General features: G+C 39.4%; 1 protein-coding gene across 9 annotated transcripts in view; it reads left to right on the top strand.

The window, feature by feature from the left end:
• Positions 1-13509, top strand: part of FRY (FRY microtubule binding protein) — a 570040-nt gene that overhangs the window by 295569 nt on the left and 260962 nt on the right. For all 9 annotated transcript variants that reach the window (XM_043997434.1, XM_043997432.1, XM_043997428.1 and 6 more), the window contains one exon: positions 9063-9262. In XM_043997434.1, coding sequence (XP_043853369.1) covers positions 9143-9262 — 120 coding nt within the window. In that variant the 5' untranslated portion in view covers positions 9063-9142. The remainder of the gene's footprint in view (positions 1-9062; positions 9263-13509) is intronic.

Here is a 13509-nt window from a genome sequence, read left to right as displayed (position 1 = left end):
GTTACCTGTTCTCACAGTCACTACCCCTGTTTTGTTTAAAGAACCATTCCTATGATGTCAGTCAGCTATAAGAGTGTTACAGGAAAAAGAAGAGTGAGTGGAGAGAGCACTGTCCTGGAGTAAGAAAGTTGTCCCATCTTGTTTACTGAAAAGGTGTGCTGGATGAAGGAGGTGCCCTGATCACCATTAAGAGTCATCTACCCCGGGGGCAGCTAGGTGGTGCAGTGGATAAAGTGCTGAGTACCTGAGTTCAAATGTGGCCTCAGACACTTGACACTTACTTGCTGTGTGACCCTGGGCAAGTCACTTAACCCTCATTGCCCCACCAAAAAAAAAGAGTCATCTACCCAACTGCAAACACAGATGCAATGAATTACTCCTAACAGGTTAAATCTTCTGTTGATCTCTAGAAAAGTAAAGTACTAGTGACCAGCATTTCTAGGAAGAAAGAATTTGTTTGCACTGCTAACATGGCCAGTCTCATAGGTACTTTAAAATCCAGACAGCTTCTGGTTTTGAATGCTTCAGGTCTGATTCTAGTTATCAGGAAGAAAACATAAGATATATTTGTTTTAATCCGCTAAGTATTATTTTTTTTTTCTTGTAAATGGCTTTGCACGCAAAGTTCTGCCTTTTCCTGATGTTGAGACCTTTTGTATCTTGAAGTGAGCTCCAGTCTGTGTTATCACAGGCTGGTCAAAGATTCCACGAGAGGCAACATGGTCTATCTAGTCAAGTGGATCCTAGACTTGGAATCATGAAATCCGAGTTCCAATCCTGGCTTTATCCCTTATTGGCAATGTTACAGTGCTCAAGTTAGATCATCCCTCTGAAACTCAGTTTCTTCATCTGTAAAATTGGAATAGAAACACCTTCCATAAGAATAGCAGCTAACATTTTTATACAGTGCTTTGAGGTTTACAAAACACTTTACAGATATTATTTCAGTTGATCCTCATGACGACACTAGGAAGTAGGTGCTATTTATCACCCCTATTTTTTTTTTTTTTGGTGAGGCATTTGGGGTTAAGTGACTTGCCCAGGGTCACACAGCTAGTAAGTGTTAAGTGTCTGGGATCGGATTTGAACTCAGGTCCTCCTGACTCCAGGCCCAGTGCTCTATCCACTGCGCCACCTAGCTGCCCCTATCACCCCTATTTTTACAGATAAGGAAACTGAGGCAGACAGAAATTAAATGACATCCCCGGTCTGAAGCCAGATTTGAACTCAGGACTTCCCGACTCCAGGTCCAGCACTCTATCCATCCTGCCAACAACTGCCTTGTGCTGTGGTGAAGAAAGAGTTTTATAAACTTTAAAGTGTTATGTAGATACATATTATATTTATGTGTTCTTATGGACACACACAGAGATAGGACAGTCTGAGTACATGGATTAACATTCAGATTGATTTCCTTCGCCCTGTGGAAAGACTACTTCACAAGCAGTTAGTACAGTTAAATGCTTTTTTGGTTTGTTTTCCTGTCACTATTCCCTTACCCTCTACACCTCCCTCCTTGCACCTCCTTCCTTGGGCCTTTACCCTATGGAATTTCTAAAGAGATGAGATAAGTGTATGCAGAGTGTTTGGTAAATCAGAAGCTAACTCTGTTAAGTGTCAGCTATCCAACCACTAAGAGTTTTGATGGTTAGGTATCTTATAGGACTTCATATAGGATCATAAATCATCACTCTAGACCTGGGAGGTACTTTAGAGTTAATCCCCTCCAAGACCTTCATTTTACTAAAATGGCCAAAGTGTTTAATTGTCTTGCTCAAGGTCACACAGGCACCATGACTACAAGTTCAGTGTTCTTTCTACCTCGTTGGGTAGAAACTATTATTAGCCCATAATAGTACAGGGAAAGGAACTAGGATTCAAAAAAGTGTAATGACTGCCTAGGGTCACAAGGAAGTAAATGCTAATACCAGAATTTGAACTCAGGTATTGTGATTATAAGTTCATCACTCTTACCATCATTAGCATGTGCTAAAGATATTAATTCTGCTGTTATTCAGTCGTTTCAGTCATGTACAATTCTTCATGATTCCATTTTGGGGTTTTCTTGGCAAAGATACTGGAGTGGTTTGTCATTTCCTTCTCTCGCTCATTTTACAGATGAGGAACTGAGGCAAACAGGGTTAAGTGACTCTGCCACCTAGCTGCCCTTAACAGACATGATTAGCCTTATGATAATACCAGGAAAGGAACTTGGATTTCAGATAAGTTCAGTGACTTGTCCAGTGTAATGCAAATAATATGTGGCAGGATTTACAATATGGAGGGGGTATGTTTAAAAAACAGTTTGTGTGAAAATGATCTAGGAGTTTTAGTGGGCTGCAAACTCACTGTGAGTCAGACATATATTAATGTGCCTTCCAGAAATGCTAATGGGATCTTGGACTGCATTAAGAGACATATAGCTTCAGGAAAGACAACAACCATGCTTCATTTCATTCCTGACTCTGTCTTTATCCTCTGTAGATGAATTGGCGCTTCTTTCCCTAGAGAAACTTCTGCCCTATAGCCTGCTCTCCTGATTCTTACTGTCCTATCTATATTACACTCCCAACTCTTTGGATAACTCCCCCATAACCTTGACAGCCTTGCCCCTAGTACCCTTTCCTCCCTACTCTCACTGATTCCAGAACCAGGGAGTGTAAATAGCCATTGTTTCTGTTCTGGCCCAAAACTGAGGGTCTTCCCCTCTCAGAGTAATTCTTTTGTTTACTCAAACTAGGTCATCTTTTGCCTCAGTTCTTACCTAGCCGTTAATCACTGGCTAGATGGTGCCTCAGACAAACTGTGACCTAGAAAAGACCTTAGCTTAAAAAGGACATCTCCCCCTGCATCCTGGGCTATCAACAGTTTTCCTGACTTATGATGGCCCTGGAGGAGAGAGTAAGGCCAATGACTTTGCATAGCCCTCCCTCACTTAAATCCATTTCACTTGCAAGTCAAGATATCACCCACCTGATGTCATTGATCCTCTTCAAAAATGAAGGACAAACAACAACAATCCAGAACCAGGAACAGTGAACAAATCAAGTCTGCCAGTGTTCCTGGATGAGGGGTGTCAATAGACTCCTTTATGAACCCCCTCCTCGCCATCCCTATAACTTTCTAAGCCAAAGTATCCCACTCCCAGTAGTTACTCCCCTTTATGGGTTGCCTCCCTACTAGAATATCAGCACCATGAAGTCAAGGAATGTCAAAGTATGTGTATTTGTAATCCAACGAGTTTCTCACAGTGCTTGACACATAGTAAATAATACATTTATTTTCATAGTTTATGAGAATAAGGTGGTCAGACCACAGTTTGAATGGAAGGATGTCAGTAAGTCAGACAGCATCCAGAGAAGAGTAACAAGGATGGTGAAGGGCCCTCAGTTCATGTCATGTGAGAATTGGTTGAAAGAAGCAAGGATGTTGGTTTTTTTGGGGGTTTTTTTGGTTTCTTGGGTTTGGTTTGGGTTGTTTTTGGGGGGAACAGGGCAATGAGGGTTAAGTGACTTGCCCCGGGGTCACACAGCTAGTAAGTGTCAAGTGTCTGAGGCCAGATTTGAACTCAGGTCCTCCTGAATCCAGGGCTGGTGCTTCATCCACTGCACCACCTAGCTGCCCCAGCAAGGATGTTTTTGTCTGGTCAAGAGACGACTGAGAGGGCATAGATGAGAATTGTATTCAGTTATTTGAAAGGTCAGTGTAAGAAAGATTTGACTTGTTCTCTTTGATGCCAGAGGACAAAATCAGAAGTAATGGGTGCCAGTTGTAAGGAGATAAATTTGATGTCAGGAAGAACTTCCAGTACATTAGAACTGACCATAGGCCTGCCTGGAGAAGTAGTGGGCTCCCTCTACTTGGAGGACTACTTTAAGAAGCTGGCCACTTACCAGATATGAGCTGAACTTTATGGCTGCTGAGTCCCTTCCAAATCTCAAATTCTCTGATTCTGTGATTTGAACCTTGACCTGTAAGTTAACCTTAAAGTACTCTAGAGACATCAGTAATGATAAGATTGCTGCCAACAAAAACATTTCTATTACACCCTGAGGTTTGCAAAGTGCTTTCCATACATCAGCTCAAGGATCCTCTCCTCAGCCCATTCTTGCCCTCATCTTACAGCTAAGGAAACAGGCCTAGAGAGGATAAGTAACTTGCCCAAGACAATGTAGACCGTGTCAGTGGCAGGATTAGAACCCAAGTCTTTTTGTGCTACAAAATCCTGCATGCTTACCACTACACCATTCTAAAACAGCACTGTCAGATCCCAACAACAGATGTGGTTGAGCCATGTACTCTAGAACTGGGAATTATATTACCTCTCCCAGGATAAATAATTTTTTTTCTCTATGTAGAGTTAGGTCAAGCCCAGGGACTAGGAATTTAAGGGTACAAATCTCGCATTTGGAAACAAAGTATTTCCTCTCCTTCCCCTTCTGTATTATAACAAAATGCCGCTGAAGAAATATCTATTGGGATTGGGACTGCTGCTTTGGTTAGTGGGCTGGTAAATTGAAGGACACAGTTGGAATAGCCCCAGGGACATGCATCACAGCCAGCTGAGATCTGCCAGCCCAAAGACCGAATGAATTGTCAATGAGGTGGAAACAAAGAATAGAAAGATTTTCAAGAGATGATCACCTGCTGGCAAAACTGGATCTAGTCAGGAGAATGTGAATGAGCCAAAAAAAGACTCTGAAACAGACTTCCTGGAGTTTGGAGTGTGAACCCAGGCAGCTGAAATACCAAGTGGGAGACCCAGGAAAACAGAAAAAGAAAAAAAAACAATTAGAGGAAATAATGCCTCAAATAAACCATGGAGCAGAATCGACCCAGAATCGAGGATTAAAATTCAGTTCAGCAAAAAAGAGACTAAGGGAGAAAAGAAAATGATAAAGCCTTAATAGGTTTCAACTCCCAAGCAGATGGCTGGAAGAAAAAGCAAAATGAGTGTTTACATGAGAAACTATACAATGAAAAAGCACATTTCAGAAAGGTTAAGCTACTGGAAACCTAATTCCTACAGGAAACTGGCTTCTCCTCTAAGCACGTATCAACTTTCTTTTCCTTGAGAAGTAGACATGAATAGCCATCACTAAGCCTCCGGATGCTGTCTTTGAGTCACTCGTTTTGGGGATAGGGCTGTTATCTGGGGAAGCAAAGACAGAAAAAAACAAATTAAGTGCAGAATTTTAACTAGGAAGAGCTTTAAGGAAATAAAAAAATCAGTTAATATGTATTTATATAACACCTACTTTAGTGCCCAGCTCTGTCCTAGATGTCATGAATGATGTAAGAGAAGCATATGGCTGTGATGTCTAGACTGGTGTTGTCAAACTGTGTGATTCTGGATAAGTCATTTAATTCTGTTTGCCTCAGTTTCTTCATATCTAAAATGAACTGGAAAAGGAAATGTCAAACTACTGTAGTATCTCTGTCAAGAAAACTCACAAAGAGTTGTATACGACTGGAATGAGTCAACAACAGAAAAGAAAATCTATGTTTTATTGTATTTGCATTTAGTTTGTAAAATATTTCCCAATTATATTTTAATCTGGTTCGGGCCACCCCCCCAAAAAAGTGTTTATGGGGTACATGCGGCCCTGCTGCTTCTTGTCTAGATTACCTCCAAAGCCAGCCAGAAGAACTAGATGCATTCTGAGAATATTAAATACTGAAATTTGCAGAATAAAAAGAGGAAAATATGGATGGGTGAAAGTAGTCAGAAAGCATTAAAGAAAGTAGAACTTGAAAAGGTCTTTAAAAAATGGATGAATGGAATTTGAACAGGGAAAATAGAAAGGTGAGGAAATATTCTAGAATGGTATGAAGGTGATTCAAATTGCATACCTGGTCTTTTAGACATCAGGGAAAATGGGGCAAGAAAAAAAAATCAGACCCCTTAGTCAATCTATTCCATTTTCACCATGTAGCTTCCCATCCTCCCTCTCTGACTCACTTTTCTTTTCTTTTTTTTTTGGTGAGGCAGTTGGTGTTAAGTGACTTGCCCAGGGTCACACAGCTAGTGTCAGGTGTCTGAGGCTGGATTTGAACTCAGGTCCTCCTGACTCCAGGGCTGGTGCTCTATCTACTGTGCCACCTAGCTGCCCCCCACCCTTTTTTTGGTGAGCCTGACTCACTTTTTCAGCAGTAATCTTTCCTTTTTTTAAACTCTCTCAGAGCTTTGTAGTTTTTGTGCATCTTCATATTCTACTTTGCTATCTTTTGCAGCCTCATTTTTTGCTTCCCCACTGATGTTAGAAGCACCTTATGGAGAGGAACCATATTATGTCAAAAAGCATTTATTAGACACCTATTATGTTCTAGGCATTGTTCTCAGGATACAAAGAAGGAGCAAAAAAGAAAAAAGAACCTTTTCTAAAAGAGCTCATAGGCTAATGCTGGCGATATCATGTAAACAACTTTGTACAGATAGGATTATACAGGAGAAATTGGAAATAATCTCAGAGAGAAGGCAGTTCAGTAAAGATTAAGAGATACTTTAATATTAGACTATCTTAAAACATGTTACTAAAAGGAAAAATAAACCTAGCACATCAAAAATTAAAACAAAAAAAAATTTGACTCAAGGAAAAAAAAAAAGATTGTCTTATAGAAGGTGGAATTTTAGCTAGGACTTGAAGAAAGCCAAGCAATTCAGAAGATGGGAATAAAGGAGGGAGAGAATTACATGCCTGGCGGACAGCCAGTGAAAATGCACAGAATTAAGAGATGGAAGTGTCATAAATAAAGAACAAGGAAACTGGTATCACTTTATCACAAGGTCCATGGAGGGGAATAGGTATAAGCCGACTGGAACCAAATAGAATTTTCCATTTGATTTTGGAGCTAGGAGCCACTGAAGTTTATTGAATATAGAGGGGTGATGTGGTGAGGCCTGCACTTTAGGAAGATCATTTTGACATCTGAGTGATGGATGGACTTCGGTGGAGAGCCTTGGGGAAAGAAGACCAAATAGAAAGTATTATAATAGTCTAGGTATGAGGTGATGAGGGGCAGCTAGGTGGTACAGTGGTTAGTGTGTCAGGCCTGAAGTCAGGAAGACTTTTCTTCCTGAGTTCAAATCTGGCCTCAGACACTTACTAGCTTTGTGACCCTGGACAAACCTTTGTCTCAGTTTCCTCGTGTAAAATGAGCTGGAGAAGGAAATGACAAGCCACTACAATATATTTGCCAAGAAAATTCCAAATGGGATCACAAAGAATCAGACATGAACGGCAGCAACAAAGAGGGGGCAAGGGCCTGCACCAGGCTGGCAGCAATATCATAGGAGAAAAGAGCCTATACACGAAATGATAGGACGGTAAAATCTACAGGACGTGATAATAGATTGGATATGGGGGGTCAGGGAGGGGAACAAGAGTGAGGAGTCGAGGATGACACCTACATTGGGAGTCTCAGTGATTGGAAGGATGATAATGCCCTTGACAGTGACAGGGAAATTCAAAAGAGAAGAAGGTTTAGGAAGAGAAAAGGATAATGGATTTGGTTTTGGACATGTGGAGTTTATGATGTTTCTGGCAGTCTAGTTCAAGATATCCAGTAGGTATCTGGAAATGAGAGACTGGAGATCAGAACAGAGATGATTAAGGCTGGATAAGTACATCTAATCATCTTCTGCGTAGATATGAAAAGATCACTGGCAAAGGTCAGTCTTGTTTAGAGTATACTGTTTGTGCCTTGTTGAAAAGGAACAATGGTTACTATCTTAAGTTATAAGGGAGAGGGATCACATTCCTCACAGAAGCTTGGGGAACTGGATCAGGCCTCTGAAAAAGTGATCTGTGTGCATCCCAGACCAGGCAACTGCGTATACAGAACTGGTTTAGAAAATAAGTGTTTCAGATTAGGAAATTTGCCAACATAATATTAAGGGCCTGACTTACCCATCCCTGTTTATTTTTCCTATAGTTATCCATAGTGCTGGGACCCCATCTCCCCATACCTAAGGCACCATACTCAGAGCACACATATCCTTGGGCACACATATATTTGCCCAATGGTGGAAGGTGAAGAAAACATCATTGTATTTATTAGTTTAAAAACATTTAAAAGTTTAAAAAGTATACTCTATACTCATACTCACTTAGATTATCTTGTACTTTATTTATTTATTTGGTTGGTTGGTTGGTCTTGCTTTTCTTTGTCTCCTTAGAGCTTAGCATAGTGCTTGGCATATAGTAAGCACTTGATGAATGATAGTTGACTGACTATCAATTTTCCCAAAATTTGCTTTCACAGGATTTTAATGAGAGACCATCTTGGAAGATGTTTTAAGATAGAGGTTAGGTGACTTGCCCCAGGTTATACAGCTAGTAAATGTCTGAGGCCAGATTTTAATCCAGGTCTTAGAGTCAGGAAGACCTCAGTTCAAATACTGCCTTAGACATTTAGTAGTGGTTTTATGTGGGGCAAGTCACCTTACTTCTGCCTCAGTTTCCTCAACTATAAAATTGGGATAATAATAGTATCTACCTAATTAATATCTATTGGTGTTAGTGGTATTGATTTAATGGTATATACCTAATTAGCATCTATTAGTATTAATAGTATTAAGCTCATAGTATTTACCTACTTAGTGTCTATTAGTATTAATATTATTAATCTAATGTTGTTGAGTTATTTTTCAGTTGTGTCTGACTCTTCATGACTACATTTAGGGGTTTTCTTGGCAAAAATACTAGAGTGGTTTGTCATTTCCTTCTCCTTCTCATTTTATAGATGAGGAAACTGAGGCAAACAGAATTGTGACTTGTCCAGAATAACACAGCTAGTAAGTGTCTGAGGCAGGATTCCTATTCATGTCTCGCTGATTCCAAATCTAGCAGTCTAACCTCTGAGCCTGCCAGATAGAGTGTAACAAAAATATTTTCTTAGAGTAAGGTCAAAAATCTCTTCAGACATCAAGATGCCTATTCTCTTTTGGGATAGTATGTGTGACTTTGGAACCTAACATACATGTTCATGTGCTTGGGTACTAAATCTGAACCATTATGGAAGACTGCAGGCACTAAAATTCTCCTGTTTTGTTTTTTCAGCCTCTCCAGTTGGTAACGGTTACATCAAGCCTCCGGTTCCACCTGTTTCTGGCACACAAAGGGAGAAAGGGCCTCCCACCATGTTGCCCATCAATGTTGACCCAGACAGCAAACCAGGAGAATATGTACTCAAGAGTCTATTTGTCAACTTCACTACTCAGGCTGAGCGTAAGATTCGGATCATCATGGCAGAACCTCTGGTGAGTAAAGTAAGAGAAACCTGCCTCCTTGTAGGGTCTTCCTCTGGGCAGTATGTAGTAAGCCTGTCCTTTACAGCTGTTGATGTTTATGTTTGCTGCTTTGTTGAGAAGCATATGACTTGGCATGGCAGAGAGGTGAGCATAGGCTCTCAAAGGCTGTGTGAGGAAGGAAGCACAAGATAAGGTAGCTTCTACTAGGCTGGATAATTATGTACTCCCTGATCAGTGAATGGACACCAAGCCTCACTGGACTAGACTCAAAGAGAAGGTCACCATCAGGCTGGCTGCAGGGCAATGAAGTTTGGGGCTTCAGGATTTGTCAAGGACCAGAGAGGTTATGATTTGTGGCTGTGGAGGGAATATCTGCACTGACTAGAACCACACTTCCTTAAAGTATTTTCTCTGAAAATGCATTAAAATTGACTGTGTAGATTACATTAAACAAGAGTTTACCTTCATCTTCTGTGCTTATCTTTGAATACAGAGACTTTTTTTGCATTTCTTTGTATCCCCAGTGTGTAGCAAAGTACCAGTTATGTTATAGTTGTTGTTTTGTCATGCCCAATTCTTCATGGCCCCATGGACAATTATAAAGATACTGAAGTGATTTGCCACATCCTTCTCCAAAAGATTAAGGCAAACAGAGGTCAAGTGACTTGCCCAGGGTCACACAGCTAGTAAGTGACCAAGGTCAGGTTTGAACTTAGGTCTTCCTGACTCCAGGCCCAGCACTCTATCTACTGAGCCATATAGTTGCCTGATATATAGCAAGAGTTTAATAATTGCTTGAATGAAATAATGGTAGTAGTAGTAGTAGTAGTAGTAATGGTAGTAATAGTAGCAGCAGCAGCTAACATTTATATAGTGCGTTTAAAGTTTACAAAGTGCTTTACAAATATTATCTTATTTGATTCTCACAGCAACCCTGAGAAGTAAATGCAATCATTATCCCCATTTATAAATGAGGAAAGCAAAACACACAAATTGAGTGATTTGTCCAGGGTCACATAGCTAGTAAGTATCTGATGTGGAATTTGAACTCAGATCTTCCTGACTCCAAGCCCCAAATTTTATCCACTGCCCCAAAGTCTCCAACACAATTGACCGTAAAACATAGTAATCACATACAAGGATGTATCTGTCTCCTTTTAAAAGCAACAAAGTGAATGCCATGTTGTTATAATGGCCAATCTTGGCCCTGCAGAAGAGCTAGAGTAATGAACCCCATCTCTTTTCCTGGATGAGGGGTGAGGTGAGCTAGGAGTTACATACTCTATCATGGAGGTCATTTAGTTTTGCTCTACTCTTGTTACTGTTGTTACAAGCACCCACAAGAGTGAATGTGGCCAACGATATAGAAACGGTACATAGAAATGACCATGATACAAAAGTTAAAGGCACTGATGATTGCATTTTAATTTTTCTAACTTACAAAACAGTATTTTAAAAATAGAAAAAAAATGATAGTTCCCCCAGTGGATTTTGAAAACATTTTTGTGATGCCTTCTTAGGTCTTACTGTCAAAGTTTTGTTGTGTTGTTTCCAACAGTGAGTCGGTAATAGAGGATGTTTCTAGAAATTTCAAAAAATAGGAGATTCTAAATTCATGTTCACCTGGCCTTGGGTCACAGATGATGATGCTCTTAACTGTTAAAGGTTTCCTTTCTAGATTCAGTTAGCAGAAGTCAGGGACACAATATTACCATAAGTTCCTTAGGAGAGTTTTAAAGACCAGTAGTTTGAGCTGCAAAGGGAAATTCAAATTACTTGTTTTCTGACCCTGTCCCAGCCACATTCAGCCAAAGAAGAAAAAAAGCATAGAACTGTGAGTGATGCAAATCTCTTTATGAATTGCAGGCTTGTTGTGCCTTCAAAGAAGACTAGTAGTATGATGGCTGTTGATAAAGTCAAGATGGATTTTGCTTCCTAGCCTTTGAGATTAAACAAATGGAGTAGAATCTTGTACTTTGATCAAAACACAAACCCTGTGGACATTTGAAAATCACAGCATTCTACGAATGCTTCTTTTAGAATCCTAATTTTGCTGAACCATTTTTTTTCTTTCTCTTTTAGTCTTTGTTGTAAGAGCTATCTCTCTGGGACGTGGATAGATAAAAGCTATTTTTTGAAATTTTAGTGATATAAAAACAAGATATAAATTTGTAAAACCATACTTCATTAAAAAAGAATCACTATTTTAGGGATTGGGAATTTTTAAAATTAAGATATTAAGGGGCAGCTGGGTGGCACAGTGGATGGAGCACCAGCCCTAGATTTGGGAGGACCTGAGTTCAGGTCTGGCCTCAGACACTTAACAATTACTAGCTGTGTGACCCTGGGCAAGTCCCTTGGCCCCAATTGCCTCACCAAAAAAAAAAAAGATAATAAATGAAAATCACAATATTCTGGAGGGTATATTATTAGAATTTGGTACTAAGACTTGGTCCTTTATGGGACCCAGAACTATGAATGACACCCAAAGAAGATCAGCCTCATCTAGAGGTTTTCCCCCCTTGTTTTTGCTATTTCATTATTATTTAAATTGTGCCTAATTTTTCAAAGAACCTTGTGCTTTCATATTTATCATAAGATAATAGAGATTGTCTTCTGACTGTTTTTAATATGTCTGCTTTTTTGAGATGTTATTCTTTTCCTTTTTACCTTAATATCTATATTTTCACCTAAAACTTTAAAAAAAAAAAAAGGCTTTCTTTTACTTGAGTCAGGCAGTTAATGAGGTAGCCACCATTTCCCAAAATAATACCCAGAAATGCATTCCTCTACATTGCTTTATCAGCACTGAGGAAGTTTGTACTGACTTTTACCTAGGGCAAGGGTCTTAAATCATTTTTGTATCATGGCCCCTTGGGCAATTTGATGATGCCTAATGTTTGTTGTCTCTATTCCTAATCAAAGGTAATGTGAAATCCGTTAGAGGTTTGTGAAAATATAGATGTAATTTTTTTTGATCATCCAAGTTCACACACAAAGTGAAATCTATCCATGAACCCCAAGTTAACATAAAGAAATGAACCCCAGGTGATAGAGGAATGAAATTTCTGTGGTACCTCACTAAGATATGCTGCACTTAGGAGCAAGACAGAGATTGCCTTCCCCCTTTCATCCTCTAGAGTCATGAAAAGGTTAGATTACCTCACAGATCATGGTTCCCTGATGTATGGTGCTTGCGTCAGGTAAACATTGCAGTTCTGAATAAGGAGAAAGACCTGGAAGTCTTGGGTCCTGAGTATTTGTGAGTCATTTTTAATTGGGAATTAGCTATATATTACTTTTATCCAGGGAATAAAAAAATGGTGTGTGAGAATCTTTTCCATACCTCCATCAACCTTGGGATTAGGGGGTACAGTTTCTTATTCCTGTTTTGTGAGAGTATTTAAGTGTTTTAGAATGAGATAAGGAAAAAAAAAACAGGAGAGGAAAGGCAAAAAATTATCAGCAACAAACATCGAATGCATCCTAGAGACGAAGCCCTTTGCTAAATTGTTGACAACAGAGTAGATAAAATAGGAATGAAAGAAACAAACATATGTCTAGCACCTACTGTGTGCCAGATACGGTGTTAAATGTCATACAATTACTATCTCAGCGCATACGCCTCTGAGGCAGGATTCATACTCATCATCCTGACTTTAGGCCCAGTGCTCTATCCATTGTACCACCTAGCTTTATGTAAGTATAATCAAGTATACATTGAGCTTTCATACAACATAGATGATGTTTTTCTAACATATCTAACACATAGATTTTTTTCTTTTTAATCAATCTATAGTATAGCTTTTTTATTTTAACTTCTTTTTAAATCATAAAAGGATTTTATTATTTTCCTGTTACATGTAAAGGTAGTTTTCAACATTTGTCTCTTTAAGATTTCTAGTTTCAGATTTTTCTCCCTCCCTCCCCCCTCCCCAAGACAGCAAACAATCTGATATAGGTTATATGTCTACAATCACATTAAACATATTTCTGCATTAGTCATGTTGTGAAAGAAGAATCAGAACAAAAGGGAAAAGCCTCAAAAAAGAAAAAAAATTAAAAACAGTATGGTTCAATCTGCATCCAGATACCACAGTTCTTTTTTCTGGGTGTGGAGAGCATTTTCCATCATGAGTCCTTTGGAATTCTCTTGGATCATTGTATTGCTGAGAAGAGCCAAGTCTATCACAGTTGATCATCACACAATGTTGTTTAAACTGTACAATGTTCTCCTGGTTCTACTCATTTCACTC

Source organism: Dromiciops gliroides, chromosome 3 (assembly GCF_019393635.1).
Source record: "Dromiciops gliroides isolate mDroGli1 chromosome 3, mDroGli1.pri, whole genome shotgun sequence".
Lineage (NCBI taxonomy): Eukaryota > Metazoa > Chordata > Mammalia > Microbiotheria > Microbiotheriidae > Dromiciops > Dromiciops gliroides.
The sequence above is the reverse complement of the archived record's forward strand: the minus strand, read 5'-3'. Positions and strand labels throughout refer to the sequence as shown.